General features: G+C 37.6%; 1 protein-coding gene across 8 annotated transcripts in view; it reads left to right on the forward strand.

Annotated features, from left to right (window-relative positions):
* Positions 1 to 26,438, forward strand: part of CADPS2 (calcium dependent secretion activator 2) — a 579,466-nt gene that overhangs the window by 523,146 nt on the left and 29,882 nt on the right. For all 8 annotated transcript variants that reach the window (XM_064373922.1, XM_064373927.1, XM_064373929.1 and 5 more), the window contains 2 exons: positions 10,657 to 10,740; positions 10,850 to 10,882. In XM_064373922.1, the coding sequence (XP_064229992.1) occupies positions 10,657 to 10,740; positions 10,850 to 10,882 (117 nt within the window). The remainder of the gene's footprint in view (positions 1 to 10,656; positions 10,741 to 10,849; positions 10,883 to 26,438) is intronic.

Genomic DNA, 26,438 nt, shown 5'->3' on the forward strand with positions numbered 1-26,438 from the left:
CCTACTTCATGACATTCTGGTTCTATCTTCACTTTTTTTTAGAGTATGTTATCAAAACATGTTTATTTTTAATTTTAAAAAGTTTTAAATATAGATTCAGGGATACATGTGCAGACTTTTTGTATTGCATTTTAGGTTTTGGGGTACATGTGAAGAACATGCAAAATTGTTGCATAGGTACACACATGGCAGTGTGATTTGCTGCCTTCCTCCCCTTCACCTATATCTGGCATTTCTCCCCATGCTATCTCTCCCAAACTCTCCACCCCCTGCTGTCCCCCCCCATTTCCCCCCAACAGACCCGAGTGTGTGATGCTCCCCTCCCTGTGTCCATGTGTTCTCATTGTTCAACACCTGCCTATGAGTGAGAATATGTGGTGTTTGATTTTCTGTTCTTGTGTCAGTTTGCTGAGAATGATGGTTTCCAGGTTCATCCATGTCCCTACAAAGGACACGAACTCATCGTTTTTGATGGCTGCATAATATTCCATGGTGTTTATGTGCCACATTTTCCCTGTCCAGTCTATCATCGATGGGCATTTGGGCTGGTTCCAGGTCTTTGCTATTATAAACTGTGCTGCAATGAACATTCATGTGCATGTGTCCTTATAGTAGAACGATTTATAATCCTTTGGATATATACCAAGTAACGGGATTGCTGGGTCAAATGGAATTTCTATTTCTAGGTCCTTGAGGAATCGCCACACTGTCTTCCACAATGGTTGAACTAATTTACACTCCCACCAACAGTGTAAAAGTGTTCCTATTTCTCCACATTCTCTCCAGCATCTGTTGTCTCCAGCTTTTTTTAATGATCGCCATTCTAACGAGTGTGACATGGTATCTCAATGTGGTTTTGATTTGCATTTCTCTAATGACCAGTGATGATGAGCATTTTTTCATATGTTTGTTGGCCTCATGTATGTATTCTTTTATAAAGTGTCTGTTCATATCCTTCACCCACTTTTGAATGGTCTTGTTTGTTTTTTTCTTTTAAGTCTGTTTTAGTTCTTTGTAAATTCTGGATATCAGCCCTTTGTCAGCTGGGTAGACTGCAAAAGTCTTTTCCCATTCTGTTGGTTGCTGATTCACTCTAATGACTGTTTCTTTTGCCATGCAGAAGCTGTGGAGTTTGATTAGGTCCCATTTGTCTATTTTGGCTTTTGTTGCCAATGCTTTTGGTGTTTTGGTCGTGAAGTCCTTGCCTACACCTGTGTCCTGAATGGTTTTGCCTAGATTTTCTTCTAGGGTTTTTATGGTGTTAGGTCTTATGTTTAAGTCTTTAATCCATCTGGAGTTAATTTTGGTGTAAGGTGTCAGGAAGGGGTCCAATTTCTGCTTTCTGCACACTGCTAGCCAGTTTTCCCCACACCATTTATTAAACAGGGAATCCTTTCCCCATTGCTTGTTTTTGTGAGGTTTGTCAAAGATCGGGTGGTTGTAGATATGTTGTGTTACCTCCAAGGCCTCTGTTCTGTTCCATTGGTCTATATCTCTGTTTTGGTACCATTTCGATGCTGTTTTGATTACTGTAGCCTTGTAATATAGTTTGAAGTCCGGTAGTGTGATGCCTCCTACTTTGTTCTTTTTGCTTAGAATTGACTTGGCTATGCGGGCTCTCTTTTGGTTCCATATGAAGTTTAAGGTGGTTTTTTCCAGTTCTGTGAAGAAGGTCATTGGCAGCTTGATGGGGATAGTGTTGAATCTGTAAATTACTTTGGGCAGTATGGCCATTTTCACAATATTGATTCTTCCTAACCGTGAACATGGAATATTTCTCCACCTGTTTGTGTCCTCTCTTATTTCGTTGAGCAGTGGTTTGTCTCCTTGAAGAGGTCCTTTGAGTTCCTTGTTAGTTGTATTCCTAGGTATTTTATTCTCTTTGTAGCAATTGTGAATGGCAGTTCATTCTTGATTTGGCTCTCTTTAAGTCTGTTATTGGTATATAGGAATGCTTGTGATTTTTGCACATTGATTTTGTATCCTGAGACTCTGCTGAATTTCTTATCAGTTTCAGGAGATTTGGGGCTGAAATGATGGGGTCTTCTAGATGTACAATCGTGTCATCTGCAAATAGAGACAATTTGACTTCCTCCTTTCCTATTCGAATACGCTTTATTTCTTTTTCTTGCCTGATTGCTCTGGCTAGAACTTCCAGTACTATATTGGATAGGAGTGGTGAGAGAGGGCATCCTTGTCTAGTGCCAGATTTCAAAGGGAATGCTTCCAGTTTTTGCCCATTCAGTATGATACTGGCTGTTGGTTTGTCATAAATAGCTTTTATTATTTTGAGATACGTTCCATCAATACCTAGTTTATTGAGGGTTTTTAGCATGAAGGGCTGTTGAATTTTGTCAAAGGCCTTCTCTGCATCAATTGAGATAATCATGTGGTTTTTATCTTTGGTTCTGTTTATGTGGTGAATTATGTTTATAGACTTGCGTATGTTGAACCAGCCTTGCATCCCCAGGATGAATCCTACTTGATCATGGTGGATACGCTTTTTGATGTGCTGTTGCAATCGGCTTGCCAGTATTTTATTGAAGATTTTTACATCTATGTTCATCATGGATATTGGCCTGAAGTTTTCTTTTCTTGCTGAGACTCTGCCGGGTTTTGGTATCAGGATGATGGTCTCATAAAATGATTTGGGAAGGATTCCCTCTTTTTGGATTATTTGGAATAGTTTCAGAAGGAATGGTACCAGCTCCTCTTTGTATGTCTGGTAGAATTCAGCTGTAAACCCATCTGGACCTGGGCTTTTTTTGGGTGGTAGGCTCTTAATTGCTGCCTCAACTTCAGACCTTGTTATTGGTCTATTCAGGGTTTTGACTTCTTCCTGGTTTTGGCTTGGGAGGATGCAAGTGTCCAGGAATTTATCCATTTCTTCCAGGTTTACTAGTTTATGTGCATAGAGTGTTTGTAATAATCTCTGATGATGGTTTGAATTTCTGTGGAATCTGTGGTGATATCCCCTTTATCGTTTTTTATTGCATCTATTTGATTATTCTCTTTTCTTTTTTATTAATCTGGCTAGTGGTCTGTCTATTTTGTTGATCTTTTAGAAAAACCAGCTCCTGGATTTATTGACTTTTTGAAGAGTTTTTTTGTGTGTCTATCTCCTTCAGTTCTGCTCTGATCTTAGTTATTTCTTGTCTTCTGCTAGGTTTTGAGTTTTTTTGATCTTGCTCCTCTAGCTCTTTCAATTTTGATGATAGGGTGTCCATTTTAGATCTCTCTTTGCTTCTCATGTGGGCATTTATTGCTGTATATTTTCCTCTAGAGACTGCTTTAAATGTGTCCCAGAGATTCTGGTATGTTGTGTCTTCATTCTCATTGGTTTCGAAGAACATCTTTATATCTGCCTTCATTTCATTGTTTATCCAGTCAACATTCAAGAGCCATTTGTTAAGTTTCCGTTAAGCTGTGAGGTTCTGAGTTACTTTCTGAATTCTGAGTTCTAACTTGATTGCACTGTGGTCTGAGAGACTGTTTATCATGATTTCCATTCTTTTGCATTTGCTGAGGAGTGATTTACTTACAATTATGTGGTCAATTTTAGAGTAGGTGTGATGTGGTGCTGAGAAGAATGTATATTCTGTGGATTTGGGGTGGAGAGTTCTGTAAATGTCTATTAGGTTTGCTTGTTCCAGGTCTGAGTTCAAGTCCTGGATATCCTTGTTAATTTTCTGTCTTGTTGATCTGTCTCATATTGACAATGGGGTGTTAAAGTCTCCCACTATTATTGTATGGGAGTCTAAGTCTCTTTGTAAGTTGTTAAGAACTTGCCTTATGTATCTGGGTGCTCCTGTATTGGGTGCATATATATTTAGGATCATTAGCTCTTCTTGTTGCATTGATCCTTTTACTGTTATATAATGTCCTTCTTTGACTCTTTTGATCTTTGTTGGTTTAAAGTCTATTTTATCAGAGATGAGAATTGCAACTCCTGCTTTTTTTTGCTCTCCATTTGCATAGTAAATCTTCCTCCATCCCTTTATTTTGAGTCTTTGTGTATCCTTGCATGTGAGATGGGTTTCCTGGATACAGCACACAGATGGGTTTTGGCTTTTTATCCAATTTGCCAGTCTGTGTCTTTTGATTGGGGCATTTAGCCCATTTACGTTTAGGGTTAATATTGTTATGTGTGAATTTGATCCTGCCATTTTGATGCTAGCTGGCTGTTTTGCCCATTAGTTGATGCAGTTTCCTCATTGCGTTGATGCTCTTTACCATTTGGTATGTTTTTGGAGTGGCTGGTACTGTTCCTTTCTATGTTTAGTGCCTCTTTCAGGAGCTCTTGTAAAGCAGGCTTGGTGGTGATGAAATCTCTGAATACTTGCTTGTTCACAAAGGATTTTATTTTTCCTTCACTTATGGAGCTTATTTTGGCTGGATATGAAATTCTGGGTTGAAAGTTCTTTTCTTTAAGGATGTTGAATATTGTCCCCCACTCTCTTCTGGCTTGTAGGGTTTCTGCTGAGAGATCTGCTGTGAGTCTGATGGGCTTCCCTTTATGGGTAACCAGACCTTTCTCTCTGGCTGCCCTTAGCATTTTCTCCTTCATTTCAACCCTGTTGAATCTCACGATTATGTGCCTTGGGATTGCTCTTCTTCAGGAATATCTTTGCAGTGTTCTCTGTATTTCCTGTATTTGAATATTGGTCTGCCTTGCTAGGTTGGGGAAGTTTTCCTGGATAATATCCTGAAGAGTATTTTTCAGCTTGGATTCATTCTCTTTGTCACATTCAGGTCCACCTATCAAACGTAGATTAGGTCTTTTCACATAGTCCCATATTTCTTGGAGACTTTGTTCCTTCCTTTTTACCCTTTTTTCTCTAATCTTGCCTTCTCGTTTTATTTCACAGAGTTGATCTTCAACCTCTGATACCCTTTCTTCTGCTTGGTCAATTTGGCTGTTGAAACTTGTGTGTGCTTTGTGAAGTTCTCGTGTTGTGTTTTTCAGCTCCATCAATTCACTTATATTCCTCTCTAAGTTGTCTATTCTCATTAGCATTTTGTCAAATCTTTTTTCAACGTTCTTAGTTTCTTTGCATTGGGTTAGAACATATTCTTTTAGTTCACAGAAGTTTCTTATTACCCATATTCTGAAGCCTGATTCTGTCAATTCATCACACTCATTCTCCATCCAGCCTTGTTCCCTTGCTGGTGAGGAGTTGTGATCCCTTGTAGGAGGAGAGGTGTTCTGGTTTCAGGTGTTTTCATCCTTTTTGTGCTGGTTTCTTCCCATCTTTGTGGATTTATCCACCTGTCATCTTGTAGTTGTTGACTTTCAGATTGGGTCTCTGAGTGGACGTCCAGTTTGTTGATGATGAAGTTATTTCTTTCTGTTTCTTAGTTATCCTTCTAACAGTCTGGCCCCTCTGCTGTAGGACTGCTGAGGTCCACTCCAGGCCCTGCTTGCCTGGGGATCACCTGCAGCAGCTGCAGAACAGTAAGGGTTGCTGCCAGTTTCTTCTTCTGCTATCTTTGTCCCAGAAGGATACCCGCCAAATGTCTGTCTGAGCTCTCCTTTATGAGGTGACTCTTTGGATGTACGGGGGTCTGGGAGCTGCTTGAGGAGACAGTCTATCCTTTATAGGAGCTCAAGTGCTGAGCTGTGAGCTCCATCGTTCATTTAGAGCCGCTGGGCAGGTATGGTTAAGTCTGATGCAGCAGAACTCATAAACCCCTTTTATTCCCCAGGTGCTCTGTCCCTGGGAGTTAGGGCTTTATTTATGAGTTTCCGTTGTGCTGCTGCCTTTTTTTCAGGGCTGCCCTGCCCAGCCAGTAGACAGCCTAGTCACTGTCTGCCTGCAGAGGCTTTGCTGAGCTGCTGTGGGCTCCACCTAACTGCCATGTGAACTTCCCTGCAATCCTGTTTATACGGGTGTAGTTAGGACTGCCTTGGCAATGGCAGCCCACCTCTGTAATGGCAGACTCTCTCTGTAATGGCTGGCTGCCTCGGCAATGGCGGGCTGCCTTAGCAATGGCGGACTACCTCCATAGTGGTGGAGTGCCTCGGTAATGGCGGACGCCCCTCACCCACAGGGCTGGACGTTCCCGGGTTCAGCTCTGCTTGCTGTGAAACTCTCAACCCAGAGCGTTTCCAATTGCTGTTTTTTTGTGGGGGCGGGACTGGCCGAGCCTGATCACCTGGCTCCCTGCCTCAGAGCCTTTTTTTTTAGTTGAACGGTTGACTCTCTCCCAGGTGTTCCAGTTGCCTGTTGAAAAGGCACCAGGATCTATGTGATTTCCCGTGCAGCGACCCACTGCGCAGGCTGAAACAGCGGCGCTGAGATTCGTGGTGCTTTTTTGCCCAGGAATCTCCTGGCCTGGCTCCCTGTTTCAGTCCCCTTTTTAATCAGATGAATGGGTGACTGTGCCTTCCCGGAGCTCGTCTCGCCAGCTAATATGGCACCGAGACCAGAGTATTTTGTACAGAGAACCACTGCGCTGGGGTGCCGGCAAAACAGCTGTGCCAGTGAAAACAGCCACGCTGGCGACCCGTGGGGCTCCTCCGCCTGGGAATCTCCTCATCTGTGGGCAATAAAAATCTGTCTGGAAATGCAGCATCCAGTGACCTTCTGCGCTTTCACTGGGAGCTGTAATCCTGAGCTGCTCCTAATCGGCCATCTTGGATCCCTCCCAGATTTTTAACTATACTAGTTAGTCCTGATCTTAACAAACAAAAACTAAACAGCTAATGAATACCCCTCATCCCATTCTCCCCCACAGAAAACATTTAGTTTTTCATTATCAGTCATACTGGGGATGGTTGTGTTTTCTGTGGAAGATTTTATAACTTGCAGTGCAAATAATGCAAATATTCCTTGTTTACTTCATGAAGTGTCACAGCTAAAAAAAGCAAGAACTGTGAGTTTTGAACCCTCACTGGAATCCTCCCTGTCACTTAGAATTTATGGTTCTGCCATCCATATGAATTTTATATGCTGTCAAAATCAACAAGAAATGTAAATGCACATGCCTTGAAGCACTCTTCATGTTTCTTTCTACCAGTCATTTCCAAGGGCTTCCTGGGACAAAGTCAGTAATTACCCAGACAGACTTTAGGTGTTAAATATTTTTCAAACAAGCCCAGTTAATGGCATCAGTAATAAAGAGCAGGGAAACAAAGAGATTATAGTGTTTCATTCCAACCCGACACCCTCAGGAGAACAGAGAGCACAAGGCAAACCCATAAGTGTTTATATACTCCCTGAGCTGTACAGGCAAAGTTCACAGGAAGCAGTTAAAGATGAAGCAACTAAACCCAGCATTTAACTGGGTTTCTTTGGAATCGTGCTGTTTTATGCAATTAAAAGCCTGGTGGAAGATATATCATTACTACTCAATCTTGATGTTTATAATAGAGTTCGATTTTTAAGGTAGCTCTTCTACTAAGTGTGCCTCAACAAAAGTCTTACAAAGAAAACCTTCCTGCAGGAACTGTACGACTCAGCTGGTTAATCCCAGAGGTGCTGTCACTGCTCACTACCATGTAAGCAATTAGATTCCCTGCTGTACTGAGCCTCCCCAGGGACCTATAGGGATAGGGAGGAACCCAGGAAAGACTCTCCACTACTTTTGAAATGGAGACAAAGAATGCTGTGGCATGATTGCAGCAGACCACAGGTTCACACCAAGGACTAACTTGTATATAAGCCAATAATGCTTCATGCTCTGAAGAAGATGGGAGAGACAGGCTGCCAGATGCCACAGTGGAGAAACTTCTGCCCTAAATGCATGTGCCAGAGACCTTCCTACAGAGTCATTTTAGCCACTCCATTTCTGCTATCCTTCGACTCATCTCCTGTGCCACCTCATAAATGAAGCTGACGCCATATCCTATAATCAAAGACATTCTTTTCCTCTTCTGGTTTCACTTATACTGCTTACCTGTCTACACTGACCATAACACTTCTGCCTTGTGTCTTGTGCAGTTGTATTCATGTCTGTCTCTCCCACTAGTCTGTATTTCCCAAAGGGAAAGGTCTAAGACTATTGTATTTTTGTATTTCCTATCTTAGGTACTCATTAATAATTATAACAAAATGACACTTATCGAGCTATGTTTTTAACTTGAGACAGGGTCTTCTTCTGTCATCCAGGCTGGAGTACAGTGGCACAATCATTTTTCAGTGAAGCCTCTAACTCCTGGGCACACGCCACCATGCCCAGCCAATTTTAAAATTTTTTTGTAGAGATACGGTCTCACTGTGGTGCCCAGGCTGGTCTTGAACTCCTAGACTCAAGCAATCCTCCTACCTTGGTCTCCCAAAGTGCTGGGATTACAAGTGAGAGACACCACCCCTTAACTCTTGTGTACTTATATGCTGGGCACATTGCATATATAGTATCGTTTCTTATAATTCTGTAGCATGATAGGTAAAGAGCATGGGCTTTGGGGCAAGACCACCTGTGTTCAAAGTCTTCCTCCTTCTGTGGTCTGCCAAATAACCTTGAAACAGGCAGAATCCCAGTGGTTTTCTGATTCATAGCCTCATCTCTATTCTATCTCCTTAGAAGCCCCATAGATTTAATTGAATTAGACCCATTAGCTTAAAGAGCAAACTCATTCCTCTTTATCACTAAGTAATCCTAAGGCAGCCCCCTTTAACTTGTGACTTAACGTATTCAGGTTTTTAGACACAGAGAGTGATTTTGCTAATCATATGAATAATATTAATTTTTATATTTCTTTAGTATTTTGCCATTTTTACAGTTCTTTTATGTAAATTACCTCTACTGATCATACCATTCTTGTAAGGTGGGCAGGATGGCTGTCCTTTTCCCCACTTTACTGAGAAGTACAATGAAGAGAGAGAAGCAAAATGACTTGAAATTTATCTCGTAGCCAGACAGTGGCAGAGCTGCAACTGAATCCAAGATACAAATTCATCGACAGGCTTCCTGCCTCTATCTTGCTTTGTTCCTCAGCAACACACACGTGTATATGCACAGACTCACTAGCAGGCACCAAGAACCAGGTGCTGAGCTAGAGCTTCCATGGTTCAGGCTGTCTAGTAACCATAGCAATTACCGCTGTCCTCATGGCAAGTGAGATCACCCAGCACACACTTGCTCCAAGATTTGAGTTACAAGAGATGAGGCATTTTCCACTGAGGGCCATTAAGTTTGGAATTCTCTTGTCTTGGTCTGACATAACCCTAGAGTATTCATCTTCTGGGTTCTTGCAAACCATATCAAGTTGAGTTAGCCAGTCATGATTGGCAAGAAATCCTAACAGGCAGGAGGAAGGTGCTAAACTGACTTCTACATGTGAGCAATTTGCAATTTTGTGGGTGGATTATTTTTCCCTAGGTATCCTTTAGGATAGCTACCCAGGCATACATTATTCTCATTCTTTAAAAATGCATTTATAGTTCATAGTCTGCATGGTTTTGTTTCTGTGTTCTTACATCATGTCGCAAATGATGTGATGGAGAAACCTATAGGGAAGTTTTTGTTTCTTTTGCATAAACTATTTTGCAGTAATTGATCAGCCATAGAGAAAAGATTATCTCCTGTGCACTCATAGCAAGTTCTCTGGTCACTAGAGACCAATAAGCTGTGTCCCTAGAACTATTATCACTTTGTTGAAGAAGCTGCTATGTGAACAAAAAACCTCCTTCGTTAATTTCCCTTTTCGTATTTAAAAAACCTTGTCAGCATTTTCCCTTTGGGAATCTATGATTTGTCAATAGTGCATATAATTTTAGTTCTAAGGAGGAGAGATGTAGGGCAGTATGTCCTTATTAAGATCTCTCATTCATCGATCTTCATGCCAAATAAAGTAAAATGCTTCACATCTTTACTGTGTTATAGCATATTTTTTTCATTTCATAGAAATATAAATATTTAGATGTGTAATCCACTTTTGAGACTAATTTGAATTCTACATCTTCCACCTCACCCTCGTCCATTTAACTGATGGAGGAAGGCTGAGAAGTAAGGTGGTCAAACTGAGCCTGCATTCTCCTCAGTGATGGAATCGGGATATACATTCTGAGTCTAGTACTCTCTTCCATTGTACCCTGCAGCATGTATCTGTTTTCTCTCCATAACCGTTATGTAAGCTTTGGGAATCAGGGATGATCCTTATATGTACCAATTAGAACTTCCTGGCAAATGCTTGTTAACTAATGTCAGCCATAGTGTCATAGTTATAAGAGCCCACATGTTACACCTCCATTTCATTATCTGTTCTTTTATATGCAACCTCCTGTGTAGATGTAGAAAAAGTTAAAATATGCCAAGTAATATATGATAGAAAGAAATCCGATTAAGCTTGCCTGCCATTGTTTCTTAACATCCACAGTGAAGTTGAAAAATGTTTTAAGGAGAAATCTCATGGACTTAAAGTTATTTATGAATAGTTTCAATGGTCTCATATATATAGTGATTAGATTCCAATGACACATTATAATTTTTTTTAATTGTGTATTATTTCCAGCCATGGGAAAGGAAAGGATGGTAGAGTTCGTGTTTAGAATGAAATAGTAAACATCACAAGTTAGTCTGACCTCAGCTGTCAGTTTATTTTTCACTGTGGATTTTTGTGCCATGGAAGAAATTTTTTCAGGAATTGTTTGCTCTGCTATTAGTTTGTATGCACAGTAACATTCTAAATACTCACTATAAACTGTATTATAGTTTGTTTCAGTGTTGGAAGGCGTGTTGTCTAAGCTGTCAAGGTATGATGAAGGCACTTTCTTTTCATCCATTCTGTCATTCACTGTAAGTATTTGAATGAGTTCTCTTCTGTGGTCTTTTAACTGTTGTCGTAGTACTTATACAGTAGTTAAAAAAATAATCCTCGTAATTATCTCTTTCTTTCCCACTTAAGGTGAAAGCAGCTGCAAAATATGTTGATGTTCCAGTAAGTATTTTTTAAACTATATGTAATTCTTTAAAAAAAACAATAATTACAGTTCATCATGGGTTTATTTCAAATCTTTAAACCAGTGCCATTTTCTTAGGAAGTAGTTTATTTTCCTTAAGCTAGCACTAACCTTCATAATAAGGCTTAGCAAGGTTATTTCAGTGACTTTTTCTGTTGTAACTCAGAAACTCTTAAGGAGGTCATTTCATCATGAGAACATGTCACCTGAGTTGTGGAGGAAAGTTACAGCACTCTAGGATGGGATAGAAAATGCCTCACACTATTTATAGAAAAACTGCTCGCTTTTCCTCCCCTTTATATGAAAACTGTAACAGGTTTCTTACAGAAGGTAAAATAACGATAAAGATGAGCCAGTTAAATAATTGGTTTTCTAAATATAAAAGTGTTATATAAATCAATAGTCACTCATTTTAACATTTAGCTTTTCATAGAATTATTGGGAAATAACTCATAAATTTGTTCCAAAATTAAGATTCCATGAACAGAAATCATGAAACTGACTTAGCTACGAGGACATTCACATGGTAAATATAACCAACAAATTGTGCAGCATTTTTAAGCTGGTCATCATACCGAATTAGTTTTTTATTTAAATTCTATTATCCCATATATGATCAAGGCCTAAGGTGTTCTGTTTTATCATTTATTTTGACATATATATCAATTTTCAAAGACTTAGAGCACAATTAAAAAAATAAGATTTCAAACTAGATGGAATATGGATGTGCTGTTTGTATCTGAAGAAGATCATATCTCTACATTGTCATTATAAATGATAGCAGTTTTGAGTACTGGCAAGCTTTATATATTAGTTGTAGATAGCACTTATTTTTAGGATGTATATACCACATTTTGTCTCTGGCTTTATTGCTGCTGTAGTTATAAATGAATATTTAAATGAAAAGGCCCTGGACTTTTCTAGTTTTACATGGGGTTTTTTGGAACCAGACTTTTCATTTTATAAGTGATTCCCAAGGAAGTCTTCACATCCTCCTCATCTTGTACCTAGAATCAAGGAATCAGTGGTGGACAATAAGTTGAAAAAAATCACATGTGTAGAGTCCCACAAAGCAGCAGCATGAAAGGGAGAATTAAGTGGAGATTTTATATTCGATATCTCAAAAAGAAAGAGATAAATAATCTTGTATACATCTGAACTTCATTGGCCTTCCTAACATGCGTCTTGTAGTTTTTGTTTGATTTTGAATTGCAAATGGACTGTGACATCAAAATTATTAATATTCTTAGAGATTTTGAGGTTTTTAATTGACCCTATACTAGTTTATTATCTCCAGAGAATTTCAGAGTTGAAGGAGACAGAAAATGGTTCATTTGCTTTCCTTCTCAGTGCAAGTAACCTCTCCTCTAATATCCCTTACAAAGATTCACGAAGGTTCTGTTTATTTATTTCAGTAGTTACGAGATCACTATATGGCAGCCTACTCTTAAGTATTATAAGTTGAAATTCTGTGTCTGTGAATTGTACCCATTATTCCTGGTTCTGATCTCTCTTCTGCCTGGTAGCTCTTTGCATACTTGATGACAATTTTCATGCCTCCTCTTTCCAGGAGGTGTGGTAGCTATTCACAGGCATATATTGAGAGAGGAGTGAACGCTTATTTTCTAGATTAAACATTCTCAATTTATTCACTAAACCCACTAATTAAATATTTATTTGGCACATACTAAGTGCTAGGTCCTGGACATACATGATGAAATATACATTTCTTGCCCTCAAATGGTTCACAATCTTAAAGACAAAACAGACAGAGAAACAAACACATCATCATGCACACTGCTATGGCAATCATACCCAGACTCTTCATCATGGCAATTACTACCCTAGAGGAATTCTAGCTTATCAACATCACCATTAAATCAAGTTGCCCTATAGAGCAGAACATACGATACCATAGATGTGGTTTGACCATACCAGATTACAAAATGATGAGTTTCTCCCCAGTTGTGAACATTCCACTTCTATTGTTGATGCCTGTCAATGTTAACTTTATAAGCTATGAGGTCTTCTTGGCCATTATTCTTTTTTATGCTCAAACTCCAGCAAGTATGCCTCTCTGAAGCTGTCTCTTAAGGAGAGTCTCATGAGAAAAAGAGTGCTGGCTCACCTTTCACAAAAATTAATTGAAAACAGATACTAGACCCAGATACAATGCAGAAGAACTATACAACTTCAAGAAGAAAATATGAGATGAAATATATATGGCCTTGGATTTGGGGATGAGTTTTTAGATACAGCCCCACATAATCCATGAAAGGAAAAAAAAATGGATAAATTGGATTTAAAAATTGCTAAGTGTACTCTTATTCACTGTTAAGAGAATGAAAAGATAAGCCACAAATGGGAAGAAATATTTGCAAAACACATATCTGATAAAGGACTTGAATCCAAAGTGTTCTAAGAATTCTTAATACTCAACAATATGAAAACAAACAACAAAACTTTTTTAATAGGCAAAAGATCCAAACAGACATTGCAACAAAAAAGATATGCAGATACCAAGTAAGCTTACGAAAAAATGCTCAATATCATTTGTCATTAAGAAAATGCAAGTTAAAAGAAGATACCACTATGCTCTTATTAGAATGGCATAAATCCAAAATAAACTGACAGCAGCAAAATATTGACAAGGATAAGAGAGCAACAAGTACTCTCATTCATTGCTGGTAGGAATGGTACAGCTATTTTGGTAAACTGTTTGCTAGTTTCTTTTTAAGCCAATTTAAAAAGGCTGCAAACTGTATGATCCCATTTATATCACATTCTAGAAAAGGTAAAACTGTAAAGACTATAAACAGATTAGTGCTTGCCATGAGTTCAAGGTTAGGGAAGGTTGAATTGTTTAAGTATAGGGATTTTTTTTTTTTTTTTTTTTTTGGAGCAGAGCACCTGTTCTGTATGATATTGTAATGATAGATACATGACACTATGCACTTCTCAAAACCAAACTTTATAGCAAAAAAAAGAACCTGAATATATTCAATCATTTAAAAATCAATTAAGTGATCATAAAATCCCAGGATGGAAAGTAAACTATAATAAAATAATTCTGTTGTGAATGTATGAGATAATCTCACTGAAAGAGGAGTGGAGAAAGTACTGATCTTAGTAACTTTGGAAATTAGTAGAGTCTGTAAAAATAAGGGAAAATGGAACTAATAAATAAGCATTATACTCTGGCTGATAAAGTTTTTCCCCACAGTTTAACAATTCTGAAGCCACGATACATGTATATTAGAATTGAACAATTAAGTAAATGGATGGCAGTTGATAGGAGCCAGGTTTCTCACTGTTGGAGTGAGGTTAGAGGCAAGCAAAGGAAGGGGGCTAGAATGATCCTGTAATAGATCAGAGTTGGAGATATCAGTGTGAACTTATCATTAGCTTAATACAGTAGGAACTGGTTACATTTTACAATATTTTTAGATGTTTGTATATGCATGTATTAAAGTGTTCACATACATTTTCTTGCTCTATTAGCTCAGAGGGCCTAGAAGCAGTGATATCCCAGTAGCAACAAGCCCACACATCACTCAGATATTGATCTCTAATATTTAATGAAATAAACCAGGGCTCCTTGGAGCAATGGCTGATTCTGGAAAATATACAGAATGAACGTGGAGCATCTTGTAGTGACAAAGTAAGGAGATGTTCACAAAAGGCACAATGATTGGAGGTGTGTCAGAGAGACACAGAAGATAATGGAAAGATCTTCCAGTGGCCTAAGCTAGGACAATTTGATCAAATACATAAAGTAATATTGGATTATAACACAAAATATAAAATAAATACCAATTCGTCCATACTGATACAAATAAATATTGAAGTACATAAATGGGGAGAAAAGACGGCTCTCTCATGCAGAAGAATTCCAAATAATTAATATAGATATTTCCCTCTCAAGGAGGTGGAGCATATATCCTCACTCCTTAAGTGTGGGAGGTACATAGTAACTTCCTTCTGAAGAGTACCATATGCAAAGGAAAATAGGGAGAATAAATTTACAGTGGAGAAATTTGAGAAATATTATGCCAGCCAGTTGATCAAAGGTCAACATCCGCAGTGATAAATTATATTGATAATATCAGCCCTTGATAGGATGTGATGAAAATGGTACTTTATGATCTTCCTCTAAAAAAACTTGTAACTACAGTCTAATTATGAAAAAAAATCAGACAAATCTCAATAGATGATATACTACAAAATATCTGCGAGTACTCCTTAGAATTTTCAAGGTCAACAAAAAGAAGGAAAGTCTGAGAAAGTGACACGACCAGGAGTAGTCCAAGGAGACCTAATTATTAAATGTAACATGATTTCCCGAATGGCATCATGGAACAGAAAAGGGATATTGGGTAAAAATGAAGGGAAACTGAATAAAGTGCACACTTCAGTTAATAATAGTGTGTCAAGATATGTTCATTAATTGTAGCAAATGTACCATACTCATGTAAGATGATAATAATAGGGGAAATTGCATGTGGGTTATATGGAAACTCTATAATATTTCCACAGTGCTTCTGTAAATCTAAAATTTTCTAAGATAATATGTTTATTAAAAGAAAAGAGCACTGACCGAGGACTAAATAATACCTTACTTTAGTTGATTTTATGTGGCTATGTGCCCTTGAAACTGTATGACCTTGGGCATTATTTAAACTTTAGTTGATTTTATGTGGCTATGTGCCCTTGAAACTGTATGACCCTGGGCATTATTTAAATGGCCCCAGTCTAGTCATCTATAAAATTAGTGAATAAGCTATGTAACTGCATTAGTTTTTTTAACTGTAACATTCTGTTCCCTTGTGAGTTCTTGTCCAATTCTATGAGACAACAGAGCCCAAAACTGCACCCTGGAAGGCAATAACTTCTTATAATACTGTTACTTATCAGAATTTGTTTTGTTTTTGTTTTTTTATTTGGTTGGTTTTTGTGTGTGTGTGTGGTTTTTTGTTTTGTTTTGTTTTGTTTTGTTTGTTTTTGTTTTTTGCAGTCTCACTCTGTCTCCCACGCCAGAGTGCAGTCGCCTGATCTTGGCTCACTGCAACCTCCACCTCCTGAGTTCAAGTGATTCTCATGCCTCAGCCTCCCAAGTAGCTGAGAAAACAGGCATATGCCACCATGCCTGGCTAATTTTTTATATTTTTAGTAGAGTTGGGGTTTCAACGTGTTGGCCAGACTGGTCTGGAACTCCTGACCTCAGGTGATCTGTCTGCCTCGGCCTCCCAAAGTGCTAGGATTACAGGCATGAGCCACCGCGCTTGGCTGGAATGTATTTAAAGCAATAAATAAATTCTATAAGGTGAAAATTACAAATGAAGTTAACATTCCTGTGCAGAAAAGGAGGAATTCATATTCCTAGAACATACTTATTTGTCAGATATTCCTTATAATTATAGCACAATTCAAGATGTATGAGTTAATAGAAAATGACCCATATCAAGCCATTTAAATATAATGAACATAGTCTTTTGTATCTTTCTGATGTATACTTCTCATGACACTTTATGAATGAAAAAATTCATACATCGGAGAAAAATGCTTCAATATGATCCTGAACAGAAATAAATTCCAGTCACATGCCTCTTGGCAAGAAGTCAGTAGGATTCTCCTTGATACCTTTCTGATTTAGTTGATGAATGGTGCCCTTCAGTATAATTTGATAGATTGCTCTTGACTAGACAACCCTATCCTGGGGAGAGTTCTGTGGAAGTTATACAGTTTATGGCCCCATCATAGAATCTTGGAATGTTCATGTTGGCAAATACATCAGACACTAAAAAAAAAAAAAAAGAAGAAGCAGCAGCAGCAAAACCTGGCTAAGGTGTGTCTGTCCTATTCAACAGTAACTTAGAAGGGAACTCAGATTTGACAGAAATTAGATGAAAGACAAGCATGAAAATGTTCACATTAGCTTTGCAGATAGGAATACTTAGCCAAAACCAAAAATTCCGCAGATTTAAATTATAGTAAACCCCCCTTAAAAAAGTTTTTTTTGCTCACTTATGAGATAGGTAAGATGTAGCTGATAGCAAATGTATGTTAAAAAGTTGTATAAAAGATTATATTTGACAATAATATGGGTACTTTTTTAAAAAAATAATATAGATCTATGGAGGCTGCATAACAGAGGAGTTACAAACGGGTTGAGGAATCAAACTGCTGGTGGTTGAATCCTTACTCCATCACTTCATCTATTATCAATGTGAACTTAGGCACCAGTTTCTTCAACCATAAAATGGAGGTGTAATTACACCTGTTATAGGCTTATTGTGCATATGTTAAGCACTTTTCAAAGTTCCTAGAATGGAATTAGTGCACAATAAATGCTAGCTATTATCATACATTACTATTATTATTGATTAGAATAAAATCTAGTATCTACATTCTAGAAAATAATCATTTCACTTATACTGTGCATCTGTATTATTGTGGATAAATCACATCTGTATTCTTTTAAGACAACACTTTCTTTTTACTTTACTTCCTCCTATAGAGAGCAACCAGGCTAGTTAAGGGGATCTGGAAATAATGGCTTATGAAAAGAAGAAGGAAATCTGACTGTTCCTAGAAAGATGAAAAAAAAATCTAAGAGATAAGATAGCTCTTATGGATATGTAAACAGCTCCTGTTGGGAAAAGGAACAGCCTAAGTCTGTGTCAGTCAAGAAGATAGGACTAAGAACAGTGACTAAAAACGAGTAGGAGCAGAACTGAAATCAGTATAAGGCAGAACTTTAAAAAAAAATAGTTATTTACAAAAGTGACATAGTAAAAGCTGCACCACTGTTTTGCCAGGTGTGGTCCTGAAGATTTCTGATTATGTGGGAAATAGAACTGGATGAATTTAAGGTTCTTTCCCACTCTGATTCTGGAATTTTGTTCTATTGTCATACTAGTTACAGGACATTTTGGGGTTTAAGGATGTGTGTCGATGTGGAAAATGCCTGCTTAGAATGTTCTTGTTAACATTATCTCACACACACTGCATACCAACTCTGTGCTAGACACTAAGGTGAAACAGCTAAAGAGACCTGGAGGACACAATAAAGATTACTGTGGCCAAGAAATGACCAAAACAATGAGGAAGAAAAGAAGAAACTGTCCCTGATCATTGACTTAATCGTACTGGTGCCTGATCCTGGTGGTCTGTCCTAAGATGATGGAGATGGCTAATCTTTGTCTTACCTTCATTAGGAATTCTCTCAAATATTCTCTTTTCTTTATGATACTTGCCGAAGATTTCTCATTTTCAAAATCCTCAAAATGTGGTTCTTACCCACCTCTGTCCTCTGCAGACCTGACGTGGTGTCCAGGATTTGAGTTCACTTTCTGCCTTGCTCCTTTCTTGCTCTTTGATCTGTGTGCTTCCATTTTCCCACCCATGCAGTGAGGATAATAGTATTTAAAAGTCTTGCCATTACTTTTAATGGCAAAAACCACAATCACTTTTGCACTAACCTATGATCCCTGTGCTGTCTCCCTCAGTAGCTTCTTATGAGAATTCAGAATTTAATGAGCATATGAACATGAAGGGGCTTTGTAAATGTAAAGCACTGTTGCAATAAATTGATTCTACCTGGAATGATGCTTCTGGCTCCCATGCATTACTCCGCAGTTTACCCCTACTACTTAAGAACATGACCAGTTACTAAAAGGAAAATCAGTTGCCTTCCACAGAGTGGACAATATTAGCTTTTTTTTTTTCATTTATGTTCCCTTTATTTTAGAATAGTACATACTGTGTATATCACTGGTGGCTTTTAGGGTATAATCAGCAAGTTCAGTGACGTTAGTGTTTTACCTCCTCCTTCCTTTGCTCGCTTGCTTCTGATATTGTTTACTACTTCGACAATGCCACCTGAATACTCAGAGCTTTACATCTTCCTGAGAGCCAGGCAGAACTTAGGGAACAGAGTTCTTGGACCCCGTGGGACATACTAACCTGGAGAGAGGGATGAACACCAGGACCAGATTAAAAGCCTCACTCATCTAGGAGTGGAGGAGGTTGTGTGTTGTGCTTTCCTGATGAATGTTTTGCTTCTTTATTCCTTTGTATTTTGTCTGTCTGGCTTTTCTCTCTTATGTAAGGTAAATCCATGAGCTGCCTCTGGACACTGGCATTCTAGCACCCTGAGGCTTCACTTAAGCCAAAATCTGAAAGGTTCCAAATTGAGCTGAGTAAAATCCATCCCAGTCCATCTAAACTTTAAAAGCTAAAAGTGAAATAATGCAGCATTTTAAATTCACTTCTTCAAGTCCTCGTGCAGTATTTTCTGATTGACAACATAACAACTATAGATAGATGAGGGAAAGGCTAGTGAACTGAGAGATTTAAAACCTTCATCATCGTTACAATTGTTATTCATGAATATAATATAGTATAAAGCTCATACGTAGTGTACATATTAGCACATGTGTTTGGTGCTACTGTATTAGCAGCTATTCCTCTAAACTTTGGGATTTTAGTGATTTTAACCATAGATCAGAAATAACAAGATATTTAATCCTCATCATCCCAAATGGGGAAGGCATTGTAAAGCCATAAATCTCAATTGAAAATTAACCTGCCTTCTTGAGTATTTCAAACTAATATCTTAAACTATCATTCAGTATTTTGTTTTAGTATTTAAAAGAAACTTCTCTTTGAAAGGATTTTTCCCAGTGATACAATAAAATGTAACATACTAATGCTACATAATTCTTTCTAGACTTATAAATGTATAAATCATGTAGCTACTTAGAAGAAATAGTGTGAAATATTCATGTGACTGTTAAGAATAAAAGTGATATGATTACCTAAGTTTTAGGAACATTAATTATAACATTCTGATATCAGATACTTTCATAACATTAAGGTAAGATTCTGTCTATACTCAAGTAACAGACAGAAGACCCTGATCCAGGGCAAGAACTCTGCAATAATAGAACAGCTCCTTAGAAATGTGGGACTAAATGAATTGTACGCATGTTACAACATGTGCATGTTAAAATACACATGTTACATGCTCCAAATCTAAAAGCTGTTTTCAAAAGGATGTGGGTGTCATTATTTTTAATTCAGAATTTTCTACTCCCAATTTGAAGTAAAAAGTACCTAAATGTATAATAATAGTAATTAATAGAATTTTGAATACTGCTAAATTTAACAAAAAGGATGTTGACTGGCTGCTTCATTCTTGAAATAATAGTTTGGAATTTTTCTAAATAACAATGAGATTTTTTTTTTCTGTCATGGTTTTTAAAAATTAGATAATCTGTTTTTAAAATGCATATATTTGTGACTTGTTCATTGTTTATATTTCTTCTTCTTTGCTCCTTTTTAAATTATTCTTAGAGACAGAGTCTCACTCTGTTGCCCAGGCTAGAGGGCAGTAGCATGACCATGGTTCCCTGCAGCCTCCCACCTCAGACTCCCAAGTAGCTGGGATTACAGGAATGCACCACCATGCCTGGCTAATTTTTTACTTTTTTGTACAGACAGTGTCTTGCTGTGTTGCCCAGGATGGTCTCACACCCCTGGCCTCAAGCAGTCCTCCCACCTCAGCTTCTTAAAGCACTGAGAATACAGACATAAGCCACTGCACCCAGCCCTCTCTTTATCAACTGTTTCTCTTCCGATCATATTTATTAAACATTTAAATTGGCATAAATGTAGTTCATACACAGAGATTACAAAAGGCTCTGTATTTCCTTTTGGTTTTCTGTGTGAATACAATATAATAATTCTACTTTGTAAAAACTTGTCAAACTATATTTAGTTTTTTACAATGATCATGAATATATGAAAAACCACCTTTTTAAGTATGTGAGAACATACTTAAACTACTTCAGATGCTTTTGAAAAGTTTCAGAACATTTTTATTCAAATATAATGCCAGAACATTAAACGATATATTAAATAGTTAAAGAAAAATATTGTTTTCAAGAGAGAGATCCAAGATGGCCGATTACTAGCAGCTCAGGATTGTAGCTCCCAGTGAAAGTGCAGAGAACGAGAGGACGCCACACTTTCAGACGAATTTTTGTTGCTCACGGACCAGGAGATTCCCAGCGGAGGAGCCCCACGGGTCGCCAGCGCAACTCTTGTGGCTGGCACAGCGGTTCTCAGTGCAGAATAAACAGGACTGGGTCCCATTCTGGTCGACGTTTGGAGCTCCGGGAAGGCAGAGTCACCCGTCCAGCTGATTGAAAAAGGGACTCAAGAGGGAAGACAGACCAGAGATTCCCAGGCAGAAAAGCACCATAAATCTTAATGCCGCTGTTTTAGCCAGCGCAGTGGGTTGCTCAGATTCCGGCGCTGGGAATCAACAAGTTTGATGTCCACTCAGAGACCTAATTTGAAAGTCGGTAATTACAAAGATGACAGGTGGATAAATTTACAATGATGGGAAGAAACCAGCGTAAAAAGGCTGAGAATACCCAAAATCAGAATGCCTCTCCCTCTACAGGGGATCACAGTTCCTTATCAACAGGGGAACAAGGCCTGATGGTGAACGAGTGCATTCCATTAAGAGAATTAGGCTTCAGAAGGTGGATAATAAGAAACCTCTGTGAGTTAAAAGAACATGTTCTAGCCCAACGTAAAGAAACTAAGAACCTTGAAAAAAGGTTTGACAAAATCCTAACAAGAATAGACAATTTGGAGAGGAATATAAGTGAAGTAATGGAACTGAAGAATACGAGAACTCCACGAAGTATGCATAGGTTTTAACAGTCGAATTGATCAAGCAGAAGAAAGGATATCAGAGGTCGAAGACCAACTTAATGAAATGAAACGAGAAGACAAGATTAGAGAAGAAAGAGTAAAAAGGAATGAGCAAAGTCTCCAAGAAATATGGGAATGTGTGAAAAGACCTAATTTACTTTTGATAAGTGTACCTGAATGTCATGAAGAGAATGAATCCAAGCTGGAAAATATTCTTCAGGATATTATTCAGGAAAACTTTCCTAACCTAGTAAGGCAGGACAATACTCAACTCCAGGTAATACAGAGAACACCACAAAGATATTCCTCAAGTAGAGCAACTCCAAGACATATAATCATTAGATTCACCAGGGTTGAAATAAAGGAGAAAATTCTAAGGGCTGTTAGAGAGAAAGGTCAGATTACCCATGAAGGGAAGACTATCAGACTCACAGCAGATCTCTCAGCAGAAACCCTACAAACTAGAAGAGAGTGGGGGTCAATATTCAATATCCTCAAAGAAAAGAATTTTCAACCCAGAATCTCATATCCAGCCAAACTAAGCTTCATAAATGAAGGAAAAATAAAATTTTTCGTGAACAAGCAAAAGCACTCAGAGATTTCATCACCACCAGGCCTACTTTACAAGAGCTTCTGAAAGAAGCATTACACACAGAAAGGAACAACCAGTATCAGTCATCCCAAAAACTTACCAAAAGGTAAAGAGTATCTCCATATTGAATAATCTATATCAATTAATGGAAAAAATAGCCAGATAGCATTAAATGACAATATTAAACTCACAAATATCAATATTAATCCTAAATTTAAATGGATTAAATACCCAATGCCCCAGTCAAAGACACAGACAAGCAAATTGAATAAAAAGTCAAACCCATCGGTATGCTGTATCCAGATCCATCTCATAAGCAAGGACACACAAAGACCCAAAATAAATGATTGGAGGAAGACTCACCAATCAAATGGAGAGAAAAACAAAAAACAAAAAAAAACAGGAGTTGTAACTTTCATCTCTGACAAAATAGACTTTAATAGTAACAGACTAAAAGAAACAAAGAAGGACATTACATAATGGTAAAAGGATCAATGCAACAACAGGAGTCAATGATCATAAATATATATGCACCCAATATAGGAGCACCCAGAGACATAAGACAAGTTCTTAATGACTTATAAAGAGACTTGGACTCCCGCACAGTAATAGCGGGAGACTTTGATACCACATTGTTAATATTTGACGGATCAACAAGATAGAAAATTAACAGGGACATCTATGATTAGAACTCAGACCTGGAACAAGTTAACTCAGTGAATATTTATAGAATTCTTCACGCCATGTCCACAGAACATACATTTTTCTCAGTATCACATTAAACCTCTTTTGAAAGTGACCACATAATTGGAAGTAAATCACTCTTCAGCATTTGCATAGCATTTCACAGACTTAAATGAAATATTGGTTGGCTGTTTCTTTGTTATTTTCTTCCCTTATTCCTTCCTGTCTCTGCTGTTAAGCACAATTATCGGCATAAAAGTGGTTTTTAATACCTATTTTTAGATAGTGTTCCAGCCTGGGCAATAGAGCAAGACTCCTGTTCTCTCTCCCCCTTTCTCTTTCTCTTTCTTTCATAAGGAAAAAAAAAAGACCCCATCTCTAAAATAAAAATAAAAAAGAGACTGAAGTTGTAAATGGTGTGGTAAGCACTGATGGTATGTCCCAATGTAAAAAATAATAATAATATTGTTTTCAACAATACCTGGGATAAATTTTGTTTGTAGAACTGTATTCTATGATCAATTATAAACTTTTACTGAATCTTAAATGCCAGAGTTGAGATATAAATTGCTTCTACTACAATTTTAAATTTTGAAGACATATTATTTATTGTCTTACATCTTACTGATCCTTTTTTCTCAAATGGTAATGAATGACCAGACACAGGTATTTCATTTACAAAGCATGCAGATAATCATAAATCAGGATATCACACTTCCACTCTTGGTTGTTTCTTCAAGGCGAGCTTTTCTAGGTTATGAGAAGTGCACTTTTAAATTAAGTCAATTACACTGTAGCTTCTAGTTAAGCTTTGAGACTGGAATAGTATATTTAAAAATTTGTCTCCTTGTTAAATAGGTACCATGACAGTGTTTGTGTAGTGTATTGTTAACCTCCAGTGGAAGGTTAAGCAGCTTCTTCTGTATCTAAATCTGTTGCCGTGAAAAATGACTGCAGTGTTGTACCCACCTACCCATGAATAGGGAAAGCGAAGACTTGCACCTGTGGGATCAGGTGTAGCAGCAGGAAGCAAGAACGTTTGCAGCATATAATTAACAAGGAATTTTTTTCTCTTTTCTTTAAACAGCGTGTTCATCTTGCTAGGTTAACTAGTGATTAACGCTTGAAAAAAATTGCTGGAGCCTGCACCCTTTCTTAAACTCATTCACTCACTGATGTATTTGGTTACTTATACAGTGTCAGAGGAACTCACCTTAAAATACTTCATTTCCTCCCATAGTTCTTGATTCCTTTATGCTCATGGGATAATTTTTTTGGATTTTTGTGTTTTTTTTACTATAACTTTGCTAGACAAATTCTATTATTTTTCTGAATGAAATTAAAATAATTTAGGAACTGCTATTTTGATTTAGAGATTACTATCTTAATAAACAAGATGGAAGAGTTAGTGCGTAGTGAACTGAGAATCCTGGAGATTTAAATGGGAGTATGAAAAAAAATCACTTCAAAATGGCATTTAATATATAGAGTACTTACTGTATGGTTTTTGTTATTTTTCTCATTAAGAAAACTATAATTACCAATTTAGAAGAGCTTTCTAAATATAGCTCTCTAGAATATAATATTCTTAATTAAAACTAATCCAAATCCACAGTTGTTGAAGTTTAACTATATCAAAGGCCACTCCTTTGATATAGTTGGTAGTCATACATTTGTATCAGAATGTGTAGTTATAGGTTGTCTTTACAATGCAATCATATGCATTGTTTTCATTTACACACCAAAAAAAAACCCCACAAAAATGTACTAGCATGCTTAGTTGTTATTTTTTTTTCACTAAACTTCCTTTTCTAATAAGATAACACTAAATAATGGAATTAGATGCAGTGACTTTCAGTGTGTAAATTTTACTGCTGTAATAAAACAGAGTCTTAGCACATGGGAGCACTGAACCAGTGATAATGTGTTCTATCCAAACACGTTTGTACTGTATGTAGAAACCATTTAAAAGGAAAATTACATCTTTTTCAACAATTTATCAGAGATAATTACCCTTCATACACCAATTGTAGGATAAAGTGTTTTAAAGAACTATAATTCTAATTGGTAAATGTCACCAGCTGTTGCAGTTACTCTTACGTGTGTATATTCTTTTAATGATTATACTCTCATGCCACAAGCTACATGAAAATATATTCACTAGGTGTGAAATTCCCATATGTCACAGTTTCAAGAATAGGTAAACAGCTCAATGATAAAGGAAGAAATAATTCCAATGAAGAATGTAAAAATCCTGGGTTTGTTTTTTAGGCAAGTGAATCTTAAGTTGCCAAAAGGAGAGAAAATGCAATTTTTAAAAGAAAAGGAAACACTTAAACTTCGTTACAACAAACTTTAAATTAGCTTTGCCTCATATCTTCAACCAGAGAATTTTATTTCCTTAGAAAATTGTGGAACTGTCTCAACTTACAGATTTCAGTATTCTATACCTTGGATCTGCCAAATAGGTAAAAGCATTTTGTTTTCTTTCAGGCTTAAACAGTAAAGGGTTTGTTAGTTTTAGATGGTGGAAGATAAACTCTTCTGGACAGTGTTTCATGAGAGCCTAATATTATCTTGTAAGTGATCAAGGAAACAAAAAAGAAATTACCCTAGTGTCTGTGGTGAATGTTTAAAATGATTATTATTCAGTCTTCCTGGCCAAAACTTAGTTTCCACTGAGACTGATGGGTCTAGTGACTGGCTGCACTGAATATCTAAGCAGTGGCCCTCAAAAGATGGAAACAAAAATGGGGTTGGGGTGGGGAGAAATAGAAGGCCAGGCACGGTGGCTCATGCCTGTAATCCCAGCACTTTGGGAGGCCGAGGGGGCTAGATCACAAGGTCAGGAGATTGAGACCATCCTGGCCAACATGGTGAAACTCCATCTCTACTAAAAATACAAAAAGTTGGCCAGGCATGGTGATTCGCACTTGTAGTCCCAGCTACTCAGGAGGCTGAGGCAGGAGAATCGCTTGAGCCTGGGAGGCTGAGGTTGCAGTGAGCTGAGATTGCGCCATTGCACTCCAGCTTGGGTAATAGAGCCATGCTCTGTTGCCAAAAGAAAAAAAAGTGAACACAAGCCTCTCATTTGTCTGTTCTTCAACTCCCAGTTCACCTGGGCTGTACCCAACTGCCTTGGTATTATGAGCATCACAGCATCCTGTTTCCTGGTACTTGCCTGAAAGTCAGATGCTGAGGTAACTTGATATTGTGTATTGAAAATTGTTCTCATGTCATTTTTGTTCTGCAGCAGTAGGTTTTCTGAATGTTCTCATTTTCAGTGTTTTGGCAAAGTTTGAGAGGCACAGAAATACATATCTTATGAGTTAGTTGCCTTCGAGTATTAATAGTTATAATCTTTGTACAAATTACCCTGCCTCTTCACTAGAAAAACTAATGTATAATCTCTGCTCTTCCAAAGAAGAAAACAATCTAACTTTTTTATTGATTATGTTTGTAACTGTTTAAACTTTCAAACATTGTTCATAATAATTATTGAAATAAGGAATGAATTTGATAAGTTGCCT

This window comes from Aotus nancymaae, unplaced genomic scaffold (genome assembly GCF_030222135.1).
Source record: "Aotus nancymaae isolate 86718 unplaced genomic scaffold, 86718_ANA_hifiasm-v0.15.2.pri h1tg000002l, whole genome shotgun sequence".
NCBI classification, from domain to species: Eukaryota; Metazoa; Chordata; class Mammalia; order Primates; family Aotidae; genus Aotus; species Aotus nancymaae.